General features: G+C 44.8%; 1 protein-coding gene across 3 annotated transcripts in view; it reads left to right on the top strand.

The window, feature by feature from the left end:
* Positions 1–15,834, top strand: part of LOC119461650 (titin homolog) — a 63,208-nt gene that overhangs the window by 608 nt on the left and 46,766 nt on the right. For all 3 annotated transcript variants that reach the window (XM_049671835.1, XM_049671836.1, XM_037723013.2), the window contains exons 2-3: positions 916–1,052; positions 9,943–10,084. In XM_049671835.1, coding sequence (XP_049527792.1) covers positions 916–1,052; positions 9,943–10,084 — 279 coding nt within the window. The remainder of the gene's footprint in view (positions 1–915; positions 1,053–9,942; positions 10,085–15,834) is intronic.

Genomic DNA, 15,834 nt, shown 5'->3' on the forward strand with positions numbered 1-15,834 from the left:
CTGCCACTCGGAGAAAAAGAAGTCAAGAGGCCTGCCCAGAAAATGACAGTGATAGTTGAAAGGGCAATTGCGCTCTCTTCTGGGGTTCAGTCGTGCCGACTCCTCCAGAGTTCTCTAAACAACCTTTTCAGCTGCGTACTTAGGTTTGTATCTAGAACATGCTTGGATGTACGTAGGTGCAGGTGCAAGTTAAAGAACCACAGGTGGTCAGTGCTAAACTTTGAATACCTTCAATGCCCATTGCGTGACTTTGATTATAAAATCCGTCAATGTATCCAGAATGTAAAAGTCCATCAAGTGGTCAGCAGATCAACTAAGTTTGACAGCGGCCACATTGGGATGGGGAAAGAATTAAAAAAAAAATTCTCTACACAAGATATTAGGTTACACCATCACAATCACTTTCTGCTGAGTTTTTGCCCTGGTCATTGCCCCTTTAATTGCAAGTGCCACTGATGGTGGCATCTCTCAGTGGTATCTGCATTCTGCATGACATCTCTCAGATGCCACGCAGTACAGTGGCATCTCTCGTGCCCTAGCTCCAGCTTTATGATGCTGAACCGCTATGTCATTCGTAATTGTATTAGGAAATAAAGGATTAAAGTAAGGCAGTGCATCATAATTAAAGGATTGCTGCATACGCTTGGTCCTGCATCAATGAAAGTGATCAAGTAATGAGAGGAATGAGAAGCCATCTGGAAGTGAAAAAAAAAAAAGGAAGTTGGGGGGGGGGAGCTGTTTCAGCAAAACTGTCACAGAGCCTTTCTAAATCAGGCTCTTTAACACTTGCTAGTTTAAGACGAGCGAACTGATAATTCTGCTAACTTGGTACAGCTAACTCGTTACAGCCCAAAAAACTGGCCAGAGTAATGTTCGCTCGCCTGTAAATGTTTAAGCATCTGCCATGACTTGCAGAGCCTTCAGACAGTGGCCAGAACTCCCATCACGAGAGCACCAAGAGCCCCAAACGTGAAGGTGAGAAAAGCCCAAGTCGGGAGGAGGATGGTGCGAGCAAGCCCAAAAAGCCCAAGTTCAATGACAACGAGAAGGGGGTAAGTGCTACCTGGTGAGGAGATGTTGCCCACTGGCAATTGCTCATTTCCCCCTCCCCTGCACCTCTCGCCTTTTTCCCCCCCCCCCTTATATATGCCCAGCCTACTATAAAATACCAAAAAAGGGCCACCACAAAGCCGAGTGATAATAGTGAAGCATGGTGGAGAAAGGGAGTGGTCTTTGGGTCTGCACAAAAGTTCAATATGGTGACCATAAAATGTCTACCCAGAACAAGAACAAACAAAAAAGCGGAGCTAAGCAACTCGTAGTGGCCTTCATCCAATGCTACAGCGGCAGCACGTGACAGCACAGGAGTGTTGGGAGGGGACCGAGCCTCTGTTTACATAAAAAACATACTGAACAGGCAACAAGACACAGCACAAGATGATGGAAGACGTGGCACAATGTTTTCTCACATCACACAGCACTCGCTTGCTATGTATTTTGCGACATGAAAATGGACTACCTTTCCTGACCTTGGGTTTAGTGTGCTCTGCAAGAGAAGTTACAAGTGAGTGTGGACACGAGAGTGCGCCCACGTTATTTTTAGTTACTTTTCCAAGCGTCAAATAAAGAAGATATTCTCTAACTCGGCCCTGCTTTCTCATTTTCAACAGTATGGTGCCGTGACCAGGATGAGATCTACAGTTAAGGATCCTTCACAGTGAAGCGAGCTCCCTGATTAGGACGACCGACCGACACGACCAGCTTAGCGACACTGCTACAGAAACAAAGAACAAAGCACGTCGTCAAGAAGCCTCCGATACCTGACATGACAACATAGAAATACTGCGACGGAAACATGCTACTGTTTGAGTGGCAGTCACCAGGATTATTGACATGACAACTCTTATGCAGACTAAACCAACACCGACTGACCATCTTAAAGGGACACTAAAGGCAAATACTAAGTCGAAGTGGACTGTTTAACTACCTTTCCAGAAACCTCAAAACGCTTGTTTCGTGCAAAGAAAAGACTTAGCTTACGAAAAAATTGGATCTGAAGGGTCCAAATACCTTCATTGCAATTCAAATCACCCGCCACACCAACTGAGGAGTGGTGACGTTGCATATGCCATTTTCTGCCGTTGGTGAGTGTAACGGCGCCCGACAGATGGCGGTACGGTGCGCCGCTGCAGCTGATTTTGGTAAAGTGGCGTAGACCGTTCGGGCATTCCGCGACGTCGCATAGGAAGTATGATTCTCTGCTACTTGCAGTTAGTGCGAGGTTCGCGAGCCAGAAAAACAAGCGCAACACTACACGTTAACAGAAGAACTGAAACGCGAAAATGCGGGCGGCGCAGAGTCGAGCGAACACGAAACCTTTTGACCGCCCACGTTGTTGTCAACGGTGTAATGTCAGTTAGTTCTTTTTTGTAAAAGTGTAATAGAACTGGTGAAGTAGTATTTTCTTTCTTCTTATAGTACAGTAGAATGATGTTTTTATAACGAGTGGTTCAGTACTAGTGACAGAATTTAAATGAGGAGTGCCTTCGTCATCGGGCGAGTACTTGAATGTCTCGGGGGAGTTCGCTAATCATGTCCTGCATTTACCTTAATTTCTCTATTACTAAGGCTCTGCTCGCGATAATATTGACGCTTTAGATACTCGTGCACTAATGCATCACTTTAGCTTGACTTAGTATTTGCCTTTAGTGTCCCTTTAATCTATTGAAGATGAAGGAAACTATGCTTACGGACCTTGATAACCAAGTAGAAGAGCAGGTTACAGATGTTAAGCTTGAAGAGGAGCTTGAAAGCGTCGGACAACATTAAGAATGTATTGTTCTCACATAGTCCCATGCTGAACGCATTTTATCCACGCTCCAATCAATGACTATGCATGTCTCCCACAATGACTCTCATCAAGTACACGCACAGGTTAAGCTGCCTAAGCTTGACGTGGCAAAGTTTCACGGTGACCCCATTAAATGGCCAGAATATTGGAATCGATTTGAGTATCATTAACAAGACCCAATATCTCACAGATGTCAACAAATTGAAATATATTCAAGGCTACGTCATGGGTAAAGCAGAAAGAATCATCACCGGCACACTGACAACTAATGAAGTTAAACACAGCTATAGAACTTAAGAAATATAGAACTATAGTCACTGATTGTTAACGAACACATGCGCTATCTTCTAACCCTACAAAAAGTTTGTTCCTGCAAAGATTTTGAAGGGCTTCAAAGATTCCATGAGGAAGTACAGACTCGTGTGAGATCCCTTCATAACCTTAACGTAGAAGAAAAAATATGGAGTGCTTCTGAAAACTGCATTACAATTAAGCTTTGATTTGACAAAATTGGTAAGTTGCTTCATTATATTGAAATTCGAAATTTTAGGCAAATAAGTACAGTCTCTGTATTTTTTTAAATCGAAGGGGCTGCAAAATTTTCCCAATTATGAGGCAGTCTTAAAAAACAAGTTTGAGAAAAAAATAATATTTCGTGAAATTTGAGAGTCAGCGGTGAAAAATACAGTTTGATGCCTTGCTGGCATCCTCAATTTCTATGTTTCGCGTCCACTCCACCCTCGTAGCCGATAGAGTAGCCCGCAGTGGTATGACGCTATCATGAAAAGTGTTGGCAGCGCGGAGCGAATGCTTTGTCTACCTGTCGCTTCAGCACTTCTCCAAAACTTGAGATTATGCAACCTTCAGCACTAAATGAGCTAGAAGACAGTGCACAATGCCACGCCATCTCAGCTTGCCCAGTCCTTGCGCACGCGGCAGAATACCTCTAAAACAGGGCACACTGGCTGCACTCAGCCACGCTGAGAGCCATACGTAGCCATGGCAGGGTTAAAAAAATGACGCGCGCCAGCCTGCCCCCCACTCCGTCCCTGTCGACAAGAATGTCAATTTAAAGAGACTGGACTCTCTACAGAGAACGCTACCTCGAGAACCAGACTTTCAGAGGGAATATGACACCGCGATTAGGAGCTACAACAGTGACTTAACTGAGAAGGCCACAGTAGACAGTACAAGTGATCATATTAGGTACTACATGCAACAGCGAGCAGTAGGGGGACGTGCCAAAAGACGATGAAAACACGGTTGGTATTCGACGCCTCTTCGCGTGCTTCTGACTCACCTTCACTCAACATCTTGTGAACAGGGCCTGATTTGACCCCCAACATCCTTCACTTACTGCTGAAGTTTTGCAGCTTCAAGGTTCAAATTTCCGCCGACATCGAAAAAGCCTTTCTTCAAATGTCGCTGGCTGAACACAACCGAGATGTGTTTTGTTACTTTAGGTTTAAGGAAGGGCTCTGGCAATCTTGAAGCACTGCTTACAACGAGGGTTCCTTTCGGTGCCTGCAGCAGTCCCTTTCTTTTTGCGGCAACTCTGTGACACCACTTCCGGCTGGTAGAATACAAATACAGTGCCCTTTAAACAGCCAAACTGTTCAAAGATCATTTCTGTGTTGATGAATTGATCATCGACGCACAGAACAATGAAGAGGCTCGGCAAGTCTGGAGTGACCTCTTCAGTATCTTGAAGGAGGCAGGGACACATCGGACAAAGTGGAAGACAAATGATGGACACTATGGGGTCTCACATGTGCTCTTGGGACAAAGGAACGACAACACAGTAGTGCAAACAAGTAAAGGGGCATTTATTGCACCTTACATACACTAACACACACTAGCCGAATTACAACCAATAGAACATTCACATGGGCGCGCGACAAATCAAGGATGTCCGACTCACCGCGACCCGATAGCGAGCGAATACATTCGCCCCATGCCATGACACCATCGCCTAGTCGTTCACGTGTACAGTCACGCGAACGGTGGCGCGCTCGAACGATCCGTGTTCGTCCATACCGGTGTCCTGCTCTTAGCCTCGCGCGACGGTCGCGCGAAGCGGGCCGGCGCATGCGCGAAGCGTTTGTGCGTGTTGGCCGCCGATCCCAACCCAAAGAGGAAGCGCCGTTGACCCCTTTCTCCCAAGTCACCCCGCCGCCCGGTGGCGCCAGCATCGCGACACTCGCGCCATCTCTCGCAATGCGCCGCAACCACCACGACCGCCGTCGGCACTTAGCCACGCGGTGAAGCCGGATTACAGGAGACGCGTGAGAGTCGCGCATCCCCACAACACTTATGAAACTTTTACAACAGGAAAGGCTTGAAGGTACAGTTCGATGTTGAAAATGAAAAGAGGATTCTTGGTCTCGTCTGGGATACTGGCAAAGCCATCACTGACGAAGATGCTTGAATCTTTAAAGGGCTCCTCACCAGGCCACATAGCAAATTTTGGTTATACGCTGGAAGTTGTTACGTACCATCTAAGGAGTGTTCTACCGCAAGAAATTTTCAAATTAGTTCATTAATGGCAGAGATAGAAATAATTGAAGTGCCAAGAACTTATGATTTCAGAAAGCAAGCTGTTTCATTAGCCTCGTATTCTTCATTTGTCTCTGCATAAGAACACCTGATTAGTGGTATAAATCAGTGCCACAATCACGAGCACTGAGGCAAATGCGAGAGGATGAAAGAGCGTGATCGTGGCACTGGAACACGGTAGAAAATGACGTAGTTTCGTTCTCTGTATGTGAAACTGCACGACGTGGAAGAAGCAATGGAAGTACATATCTCTTGCTACATAAGTCGTGCTTTTTTTTCTGAATTTTTCTTCGGTGCATCATATAAAACAGGAAAAACTGCCGTCAAAATCGGATTGGATGCTACGGCCACGCAAAGCGTACTGTGTTGACCTCCTCGGCAGTCACTACAGGTTGTGTGCGCGCTATGGAGGTACTGAGTTCATCTCGTGATTGAGTTGCCAAGCGCTGTGCCAGAAAAACTGAGCAGCAACCCAAGCGGCGGCAGGCCGACCGAGAGTCGACTGACCCCGAAGTCGCATGTGCAGATCGCTTTCAAGATACCGCGCGCGACGCTGCACAAACTACGCAACCAACCCCCTCCCTCCCACACTGCCTTCCCGCTTTCCTCCCTTGTGTGCGATTCGGCTCACTGTCGCACGCTTTCACTTGCACATACAGCATATGGCACGGGGAATGATGCTATCGGGCTTGGACTTTATACGGAACATCGCGGCGCCTTGCCGGCAGAGATGCACCTGGAGTGTCCATATCATTGCTGTCACAATTATATAGGAATAACACCCATACGCTTGCGCATGACCCGCATTCACGAAGTGAAACGTCACTGTAATTTTTTTTAACCGCTTACCAAATGAACATGTATGACTTATAGACTGGATAATACGGTAAAACAAAAATATGCAGACATTCGGCTTTTAGGTGTTATTATTTCTTTAAACTTTAATTCGTCAATGCACCACCATACAATCGCAAAAGGACACGACGTCGTGTTTCAGTGGCTGCCGGGTCATTGCGGTATTTCTGGCAATGACATCGCCGACGAAGCTGCTAGGAAAGCACACGAAGGAGCAAATCTTGTTTCTGTGCCTTTATCGAGGACTGACGCAGCCCAAAACCTAAGCAAGCTAGCGCACAGTATGACATTGGAGAAGTGGCATACAACTGAATTCACCCAGCATCGGTTGCATTCTCTCGACCCATCTATGCAGTTGCGGCTGTTGCCTGGATTTCCGCGAAATGAGGAAACAATGCTGTACCGCTTACACTTGGGTGTTGCATTCACCAATGCTTACATGTGTTTGATTGGAATGGCTGATAGCGCCGAATGTAATGCCTGCGGTGTCGATGAGACTATAGAACACCTCCTATGCTACTGCCCATCTTTTCAAAACGAAAGACATGACCTCTGCAACGTTCTCAATAGGCTAGATAGAAGACTGTTCACCTTGAGCAAGATCTTGGGACCATGGCCTCGAATATCACAACTGCAAAAGGCCACAAAAGCGCTGCTACGATTTTTGAAAACTACAGGACTGAGTGACCGTCTACGGGGGGGGGGATCCGGACTGATTGATCATCAGTGATAGAAAAGAGATCTGTTGCAACGTCAGCGATATCAACAGCGGACTTTCTATTCTTCTTTTAATCTCTCTCTCCCCTTTTCCCTTCCCCCAGTGTAGGGTAGCCAACCGGGCTCAGTCCTGGTTAACCTCCCTGCCTTTCATTAAATCATTTTCTCTCTCTCTTTTTAATTCATCTAATAAAGCAACAGATTAAACAAATAACTGATGTTGCCTTAAATAATTCTCAAAGTCGTACGTTCGTCAAGGTGCACCTAGCAGCGATATATTAGTAACAGCACTGCCTTGTACGTAGGCGCACTTGTGCGATTGATGTTGCCTCTCCAGCTGGGAGCGCGGCAGCTACGAGGAGAAGGGCAAACGGCATTTCGTTTGAAATTTAAGCTCTTTCTGTGGCACGTAGGGATGTAATACTTAGCAGACACACTCGTTAGCGCCCATTGTATGCACTGCACTTGTACAGCTGAAGATGGCCATACCTGGTGAGGGGCCCTTGGGCGAACCAAAAGTTACGAAGAGAGAGATTTTAAGGTTCGCTTCACTTACATATGATCCTTCTGGGCTCTTAGCGCTGTTCATTCTGGTAGCCAATTTACTTATACAAAATCTCTGTTTACAGAAATACGCCTTGTATGAGCCACTTCTAGAGTCCATTCTTCTAGAGTGGACAGCATGGCCTAATGGCTGCACAACTGTCAATCATCTCAATGTTAAGAGATATTTTGGTCAAACCCTTCTGGACAAGAATTTGCGGGTTACTGTCCATGCCTTCAGTGACGCTAGTCCTTTTGCGTATGGTGCCATTATCTACCTTTAGACTTCAAGGAAGCCACAACAGTTCAGGTACTGCTAGGCAAGTCAAGAGTTCCACCTCTACAAAGGATGACTATGCCACAATTAGAACTGATAGGAGCCCTCATTGCAGCTCGACTACTCCAACAGCGAAACGTGCCCTAAACCTAGCGGACGTTAAAACAGTTACGTGGACCGACTTTATCATCAAAACATGCTGGAAACAGTTTGTAGCAAACCAAGTTGTCAAGATACTCCCCTAACACATTTGAGCATGTGGAGACATCATCCAGGCGATCAAAATCCAGTCCCTTTACTGTCTCGACGATCCACTGCAGAGCAACTCTTCGAAAGTTCAATTTGGTGAAAAGGACCAAACTTTCTCAACACTGAGACCATATTCGACGAGCCTTGCTACACCGACGATGCAGTCAACCTAGAAGAAACAATGTGTTTGACAGCAGCTGTTCGACCAGTACCTACAATTTTAAACGCCGACAACTACAGCTCCTATAACTGACCCATGCGTATAACTGCATGGATACGGAGATTTTCTGGAGATTGCTGTTACACAGACACCAAAAAGAAAGGACCTCTAGACGTAACTGAAATACAGGAGCCTGATATTTATTGGATACCCTGAACACAAAATAAAATATTTGAACCTCAGTTCAGCAGAACGGACATTACACTCCAGCGGTTCAGTCCATAGCACAATGAATCAGGGCTCCTTTGCTTGGCAGGTTGAACCACTGTTTCCTTCTGTTCCCTTCTTCATAAGTCTTTGTTTCCTTATAGCGCTTATACGCGTTCTTTAGTGTTCAGCTAAGTCACCAAGCAACACATTTTACTAAATTATAGAGCATATGTATTAACAACTGGAAGACAGACTCAAAACACGGAAGTGCACAGAATAGGCCCTAGTCACCAATTGGCCATAGCAAAATTATCAGCTTGAGGAAGCACAATGCATTAATGTGTAACCATGCTCCATGCTCCAAGTAATAACACTTTTTTTTGTTCTTCCTCTTACCCTTCAATACATGAGGAGCTCAACCATGTGGCAACTTGGCTGGGCAGGCAAGCACAGCCAAGTTGCCTTTGGCTGTTCTAAGAAAATGCAGTCCATATGTATGGATAGGGGAAGCACATATGGTTTAAAGGGACACTGAAGAGAAAACCAATTGAAGCTATATTTGTAAATTGGTCCATGTTAATTAATTTCACTATTGGAGTACGAGTAAAAGTCACGCATACCTTGAGAGGTAGCTTTATAAGCCAGAAACGATGGAAAAGTGAAAGTGGTGTTGATGATGCTGTGAAATTTCCATGCCACCTCGCGGTGACTTCATATATTTTCACAGCTGTCTACTCTGGTCAGCTCCAGCTTATAGTCGAGAGATGGACTACCTTGTGTTCTGAAGGTTCCAAAGTCTGATCTTATGAGAAAATATTTAGAAATCTGTGACATCACACTGACGTACTGGCGCTGTAGTTTTGACTTAAAATTGTAAAAATGTAAGTTTGGCCTTTATTTTTGTTCCTACTAAGCAACATGTTGCTGCGAGATGAACGATAATGTAGTTTGGAAATTATACTTCCTCAATGTAAGCTCATACAGTATTTCTCTTTGGTGTGCCTTTAAGGAAGCGAGGCAGAATACACAGAATAAAAACAGAACAGTGAAAGTGAAGTCCCAGTACACAAGTGCATTGTGTCATCTGCCAACCATAGCTTCTCTGTCACATGTAGAGTACACCTTATAGTACTCCATTTTATAGATAGTAGGCAGCACTATGAATGGCAGTAGTGTTACTAAGATGAAGGCAGAAAAAAGTAGAACAGGACATGCAGTTTCCTTTATTGCCTTCCTGGTAGCTCATTTAACATGCTTAAAACAAAAATAGAAAAATTGTGTGTCAAATGTCATGTTAGCTTGAGCATATGCACTTCACAGCTCAGCGCACGTACATTTCCGTAGAGTTATCGTAGTTTTGTCTTGCTGTCCGTGTTTACGTTTTGTTAGGTTTTGAATTGTTCAGTGCATACGATTTGGCAGATGGAATGCCATGTGGCTTACGTGTGCATAGTCGTGTTGGTTGTTTGTTGGTGGTGGTCGCTCCTTGTGGACTGATGTTACGTTGACCTCTCTGTAATGCAGCGCGAGTTTGAGTGCAAGCTGTGCTACTGCAAGTTCTTCACGGTGGCCCAGTACACGTGCCATATCCAGAGCTTCGAGCACCGCAAGCGCACCATCATAAAGACGGCCACCAATGCTTTCAGCGTGGCACCTGATTACCAAGGTGGGAAGACAAGCCCTGCATGTATATTAACATTGCTCCTACAGCACATCATCATCGTCTATTGTACGAAAATGGCACTATAACCAAATGTTAAATCAAGCTAAACTGATAAAACTATGCTGTTCCACAGTTAGCGGTCAGTGTTGTGGATGCATACCTGCCAAATGTGAACCAAATGTGAACTCCGTGGCTGTTGTAGTTCTCCCAGGGCAGTAGGCTGAATTCTGTGCTGTTTAACTCTTTCCTTACCACGGGGAAAATGGGATATTTTCTGTATGTTTGAGTTAGGAATTTTTTGTGCAACAGCCAATAAGTTTACAGTGTCATGCAGTATATAAAAGTAAAGGTAAATGAACGTGCTTTCAAATAATATTTATTTTTTAAAAATACAAAAAAATGTTATTTGCATAAAAACATTCCTAAACAAAAAAAAATACCCAAAATTTAAAAAATCAGTGAGAAGCAATATCTCTGGCACAAAAATTTTTAGAGAAATTCCAAAATGTACAAATTGTTGATATATCCCTTATTCTAAGGGATAGAACACTTTTTGTGTTGTCTATCTAAGGATAGACAACACTTTTTTAAAGAATTATACCCATTGATAAAGAAAAATTGCAGCACACATCGTGAAACATTCAAGTTCTTGGTTGGTCCTACTTACGATTTTTTTCCAAGAAAAAGGTTAATTTACAGCATAATATTATATACAAAAACATGACTACTACATGCACATTTCAAAAATACATTTTGGAAAAGAAACAGTAATTACAAAACACGTAATAACAATTACCAAACAATTAATTAATGAAATTCCCGGCAAACGTTCCTAAGATAGACTTATATCTTCAGAGCGAAAAATTCTCTACGTCGGTTTGTCAAGGATGTGCGTCCGTGCATATTTGTTGGTGTTTGTACATATAGCATGAATGACCTCCGCCGTAAAGGACAGGCGAAAAAAATCGAGAGCTCTCGCCAGCCAATTCGGACCCCTACGGAGCGTCATCCCGAACGTCATGCCCGGATCTCTCTGGGGCCGAAACTGGTGGCAGCACGTCTTGTCCAAATGTAGTGGACACTCCATAACTAAAGAAAATAATAGTTTGGACACCAACAGGGCAATTGAACCGGCTGTCGATATCAATAAACAAAACAGGAGGCAAAAACAAAACTTGCCGACGGGTAACAGCTGATCTTTTCGGCTGATCTGCTGAAGTTTCCTCATCTGAACTAAACTCCGATGACGCGACATCGATGTCCGAGTCATCACTGCTCGAAAAGTCTAAAAGATCGCTTCTAGGATCGTCCGGATCAAGCGAAACTGCTTTCTTTCAAGCGCGCGTGGTACCAGATGTAGACTCCATCACACCGCTCAAGTGCGCCTCAACCTTTGAGCTCGGGTGCCCTTTAAAATTCCCCGCCGCTCAGTAAAAATGTGAACCGCAGCAGAAACAGAAACTCTACTTTGTATACAATCGCTGAGATGGCGCTATGAGTCCAGGAGCGCAGCTGCTTTTTTAAAATAGGCGCTCAAGAACTTCGGTCACCGGTGAGATGCCTAGTACCATGGTAAGGAAAGAGTTAAAGAGTTTATCTTCCGATATATGAGTTTTCTTTTATTTTGATTGTTCATAAACGTTTCCCTTTAATTTTGAATAGTATTGACTGCTGTATAGGCACCGGGCGGCCGTTGTAAGGCGCCAGCGGCGCGCCGGCGATATGCTAGCGAACAGCGCCGCGAACGGCACCTGTCAGAGCACTGGCATGTGAAGCAGACGACGAGACGAAGGCGCTCGGTGCTTCCAGTGATTTCGCACTGCGGGTTTTAAGGGCTGACGCACCGGAAAACGCATTTTCGTGTGTCTGCTTTTGAGAAAGGTCGTCACTTGTACGAGGCAGATCACATTCGTGGCATCAAGTAGTATATAAAGCAGAAAACGAGCGCAAATTGCAATGCAAATGCACCACGCGAACGGAGCTCACCGCGGCAAGATAACACGTGGAACTCCAGCAGTTATATTGCAGATGTTATTTTGCTGTGCGCGTTAACATTCTCGCGTATTTAATCATGTAAATAGGCGAAGAACATAAAAATTGTGGAGAGAAAAAAAAAAAGGAGACATACGTCTTCCTTATTCTGTTTCTTGAGCTGCTTCGCCGATCGGACATGTGTCAGTCCTTCTCTGTCCGTTGTAGTTCTTTTATCTTTGCAAAGCTTCCCCATTCTTAATTGCTTATAAACTAGCCCAATCTTCAGTCACGGCCAATTTTATATAGCTTAGCGCGACGGGAGCCGTCGGTGACGGCGAGTGTGAACACGCCACTGCGTTGGCATTTGCCGTCGATGCACAGCACAGTCGTGTGCCGGACGCTACCAGAGTTTGGAATTGCTACGAAGGAAAATGTACATTAAAAGAAAGACTGATACACCGATAAGACGGCAAAATAACTACAAATCTGAGTGTTCGCCTTCGGTGCCCACACTCCGGAGCCGTTACACTGCGGAGGCGAAGACAGGCAAGTGGGACACGAAGCTCTTGCATTTGAACGGCTCTTTTATAACGTTAGAACAACTAGACCATAGCAAATCAGCGTCGGAAATGTACAGTGCCCAGCGATTGAAGCGCTGGCAGCGCGCGGCTGCCGCCGTTTTTTTTTTTTTTTTTCGCGCCACAGGTGAGCGCCCTGGGATCAAATGCAGTCATAATGCGTTACTAAGGTTCTGGCTTTCACTCTACACCACAATGCATCAGTTTGGCGTCCCCAGCACTTACAGTCAGTGCAAAAAGCGCTGGCGACCATGCGATTCGAGTATCGCGTTATTGCTGAGCATCGTATGCGCTGTTGCCTACAAACCGCACATATACAGACTTTCCGCCTGAAAAACGCGATGCCGCGATGAACAACGATTGAATTTAATGGCCTAACCAGTTTCAGTCATGTTTCAGTAACTGTTGGTGCACCCAAAAACACAACATGTTTGATCAGACTTGGTTTCAAGGTAGCGCCTGCTGCACGCGGCCCGGCCGCCACATGCCATACATTCGCGGCGCAGCCACATATGAAGGCGCCACCGGTCCAAATTCATCCCGCACCCGGTGCCTATTGCATTAGAAATAAGTTGCTCAGGGCCTTCTAAACACTTTTTAATGCACTCATCACGGAATATCCAACCAAGGCTGGTGTTAGTTTTTGTTTTGGTCAAATTGTTTGTTTACAATACAGCGACAAGGCCTGGTGTAAGCAAAGTAAACTGGTCAGGTTTTTTTAACAACCTGAATGGGTTAGAGGTTATTCCTTAGAATATTTTCTCAATAAGTTGACCTGTCAAAGGTTTTCAGTGTTCGCGACATAGCTGAGTTACAGTTGGGGATATTGTTTGCCGTAGGGACAAAAAAAAATAAGTGGTATTTGACTGGTTTTTTAGTCCTTTTCATCAGCAGGCTCAAATAAAGGTAGGCTTGACTACTACATAATACAAACAATATAAAATGACTTCAATTTTATAATACAAAGCAAAATCTGACCACTCATCGTCCCACTTCATAGCTCCACACTTTTTTTTTGGGGGGGGGGGGGGGGCATCTGCTATGCTAAAAACAAAATTACAGCTAGGTATCATTTGTGTTATCATGCACTGGGGTGCTTATGAACAAGACACGATTCTGCGGCATGATACGCTTCTTATGCAGGCTAATAAAAATGCGCAGTGATCCCAAAGACTCTGCATTGTGTGGGCAATAAAATTTTAAAAAGCAGCTACAGAGGTTTATCAATCAACGATATTGCTGGTTACTTAAGTGAAGAAGATACTTGCAGCATAAAGTTATGGAGAAAGAGCAGCCGCATTTCATCGACGCAAACGGCTAAAGATAATGGTAGGACTGATTTGAACGATGTGATACGAGCGTGTGTGCGCATTGTTTGTGAGCAAGTAAATAAAATAAATCTTACCAATAAATGCTGAACGTCTAGACAAGATGCCTTAACATGTTCAAACCAACTGCAGGCCGTTGATTTACAAGTTACGTCACTGTGCCACGTGCATGACTGCCTGCATTAGTCGCATATGCAGTTAAACCTGGATATAACGAAATTGACAAATTCCCGAAAAACTTTGTTATAAAGAGGATTTCGTTATATGCAGGTTCGGAACGAAAATTCGAAAAAGAAACGCTCACCGTATTTACTCGATTCTAACGGGCACCCGTTTTCCGTTACGAAAAGAGAGGGGAAAAAAATCCTTTACAGTACCGCGCACCTCATGCTTTCATACAGAAATACAACTATCGCTCTAGATTTACTCCCAGTACACAGATGTTGCGATGAACAAAAAAGTCCCGTGGATGCGTGTCGTTTTGCACAAGCGCGAGGCGTCGGAAACGAAGAGCGAGCGACACGATGGCGTCGTATAGTGTCACCTAGTGTCGGGTTAGTGAAGCGAAGCGCAGAAACTTGCGCAGTAACCAAAGAGTGGCGCTGCCAGCGCGTTGAAAAAAAAAAGTTTTTTTTTCTTTTTTTCGTTCGGCAACATCAATTGGAAAAGGAGAGTGCCGGCTTGGCGGGCTAGGCCAGCTGCAGCAAGCGGCGGGATCAGGTTTGAATGAAGGGAGGGGGAAATGACACGCCCGCGGCGGCAAGATCGCCGGGTCGAGGGATGCAGGCCCGCCTCACGCGCGCACGTGCGCTCGCTCTCGCCTCACACTCGCTGTGAATTCGAGTGCACCAAGCGCAACGCCGCCGTTTCGCATTCCATCACGGTGGAGAAGGTGCTTCTCGTTGCTGCTCGCGCAAAAATGACAAAATTTTGGTCGAAATCTCTAGGTTGTCGGCGGGAAAAATTCGTTATTTCGAGGGGGTCTCCCGCTTACACTTCGGTACGTAGAGGTCTCAAATATATGTGCATCTATGGAGTAACGGCGGGGAATAGAAAAACTTCGTTATATGGAGGTTCGTTATAAGCAGGTTTAACTGTATCTGACTTCACGTATTTGACAGCTCCACTCTCGCGAATGGAACTTTATTTCGTACATGTATAAATGCTTTAAAATTTGCCTCCGAGATTTAACAACCTGTGAGCTTCTGTAAAAGCTACCGTGCTTTCTATTTCTGTTATGCTATGTAGAGCGAAATCTGGCCCAAATCTGCATGAGAAACACTGTATTTTCTAAGCTCTTGCGTTAAACTACAACAGCGAATTGACACTCTGTGGCAGTATGTCACACAACAAAGCATGCGACAGCTCTGAAGCAGAACCAACTCCACATGTCATTCAGGCGCTGGTGGCAGGCAGTGCCACGGTATCTCCTTGCACCAAATACCTTCGCATGCACATAGCTATAATGTGTTTCTATTTTCACCAAATTTTATCTTTGTGGCAGTTGTAGTTCTCCCAGGGCAGTGGGCTAAAATAGGTCATTTATAAACACACTTAATTTCTACGAAGGCTTTGTGAAACACAGTTAGAACTTTTATCTTGCAAACCCACAACATGCTTCTTATTTCAATGAAATACAGTCGATCCCAGATGTATTGAACTCAAAGGGGATTGCGAAATAGTTCGATATGTCCTTTCTAAATATCAGTTATGCCTATCGGAAGCTTATCTTAAATCTCCGCACGTCTCGGACAGTGCCCGGAAATCATGAAAAGTGGGAACTTACCAATTTGCTTTTTCAATGCCATGTCAAACGCACAATAGTTTACTTACTCTTTGCTCACTAAGATCGTAAGTCGCTTGCGCTGCTGAG

This window comes from Dermacentor silvarum, chromosome 8 (assembly GCF_013339745.2).
Source record: "Dermacentor silvarum isolate Dsil-2018 chromosome 8, BIME_Dsil_1.4, whole genome shotgun sequence".
Lineage (NCBI taxonomy): Eukaryota > Metazoa > Arthropoda > Arachnida > Ixodida > Ixodidae > Dermacentor > Dermacentor silvarum.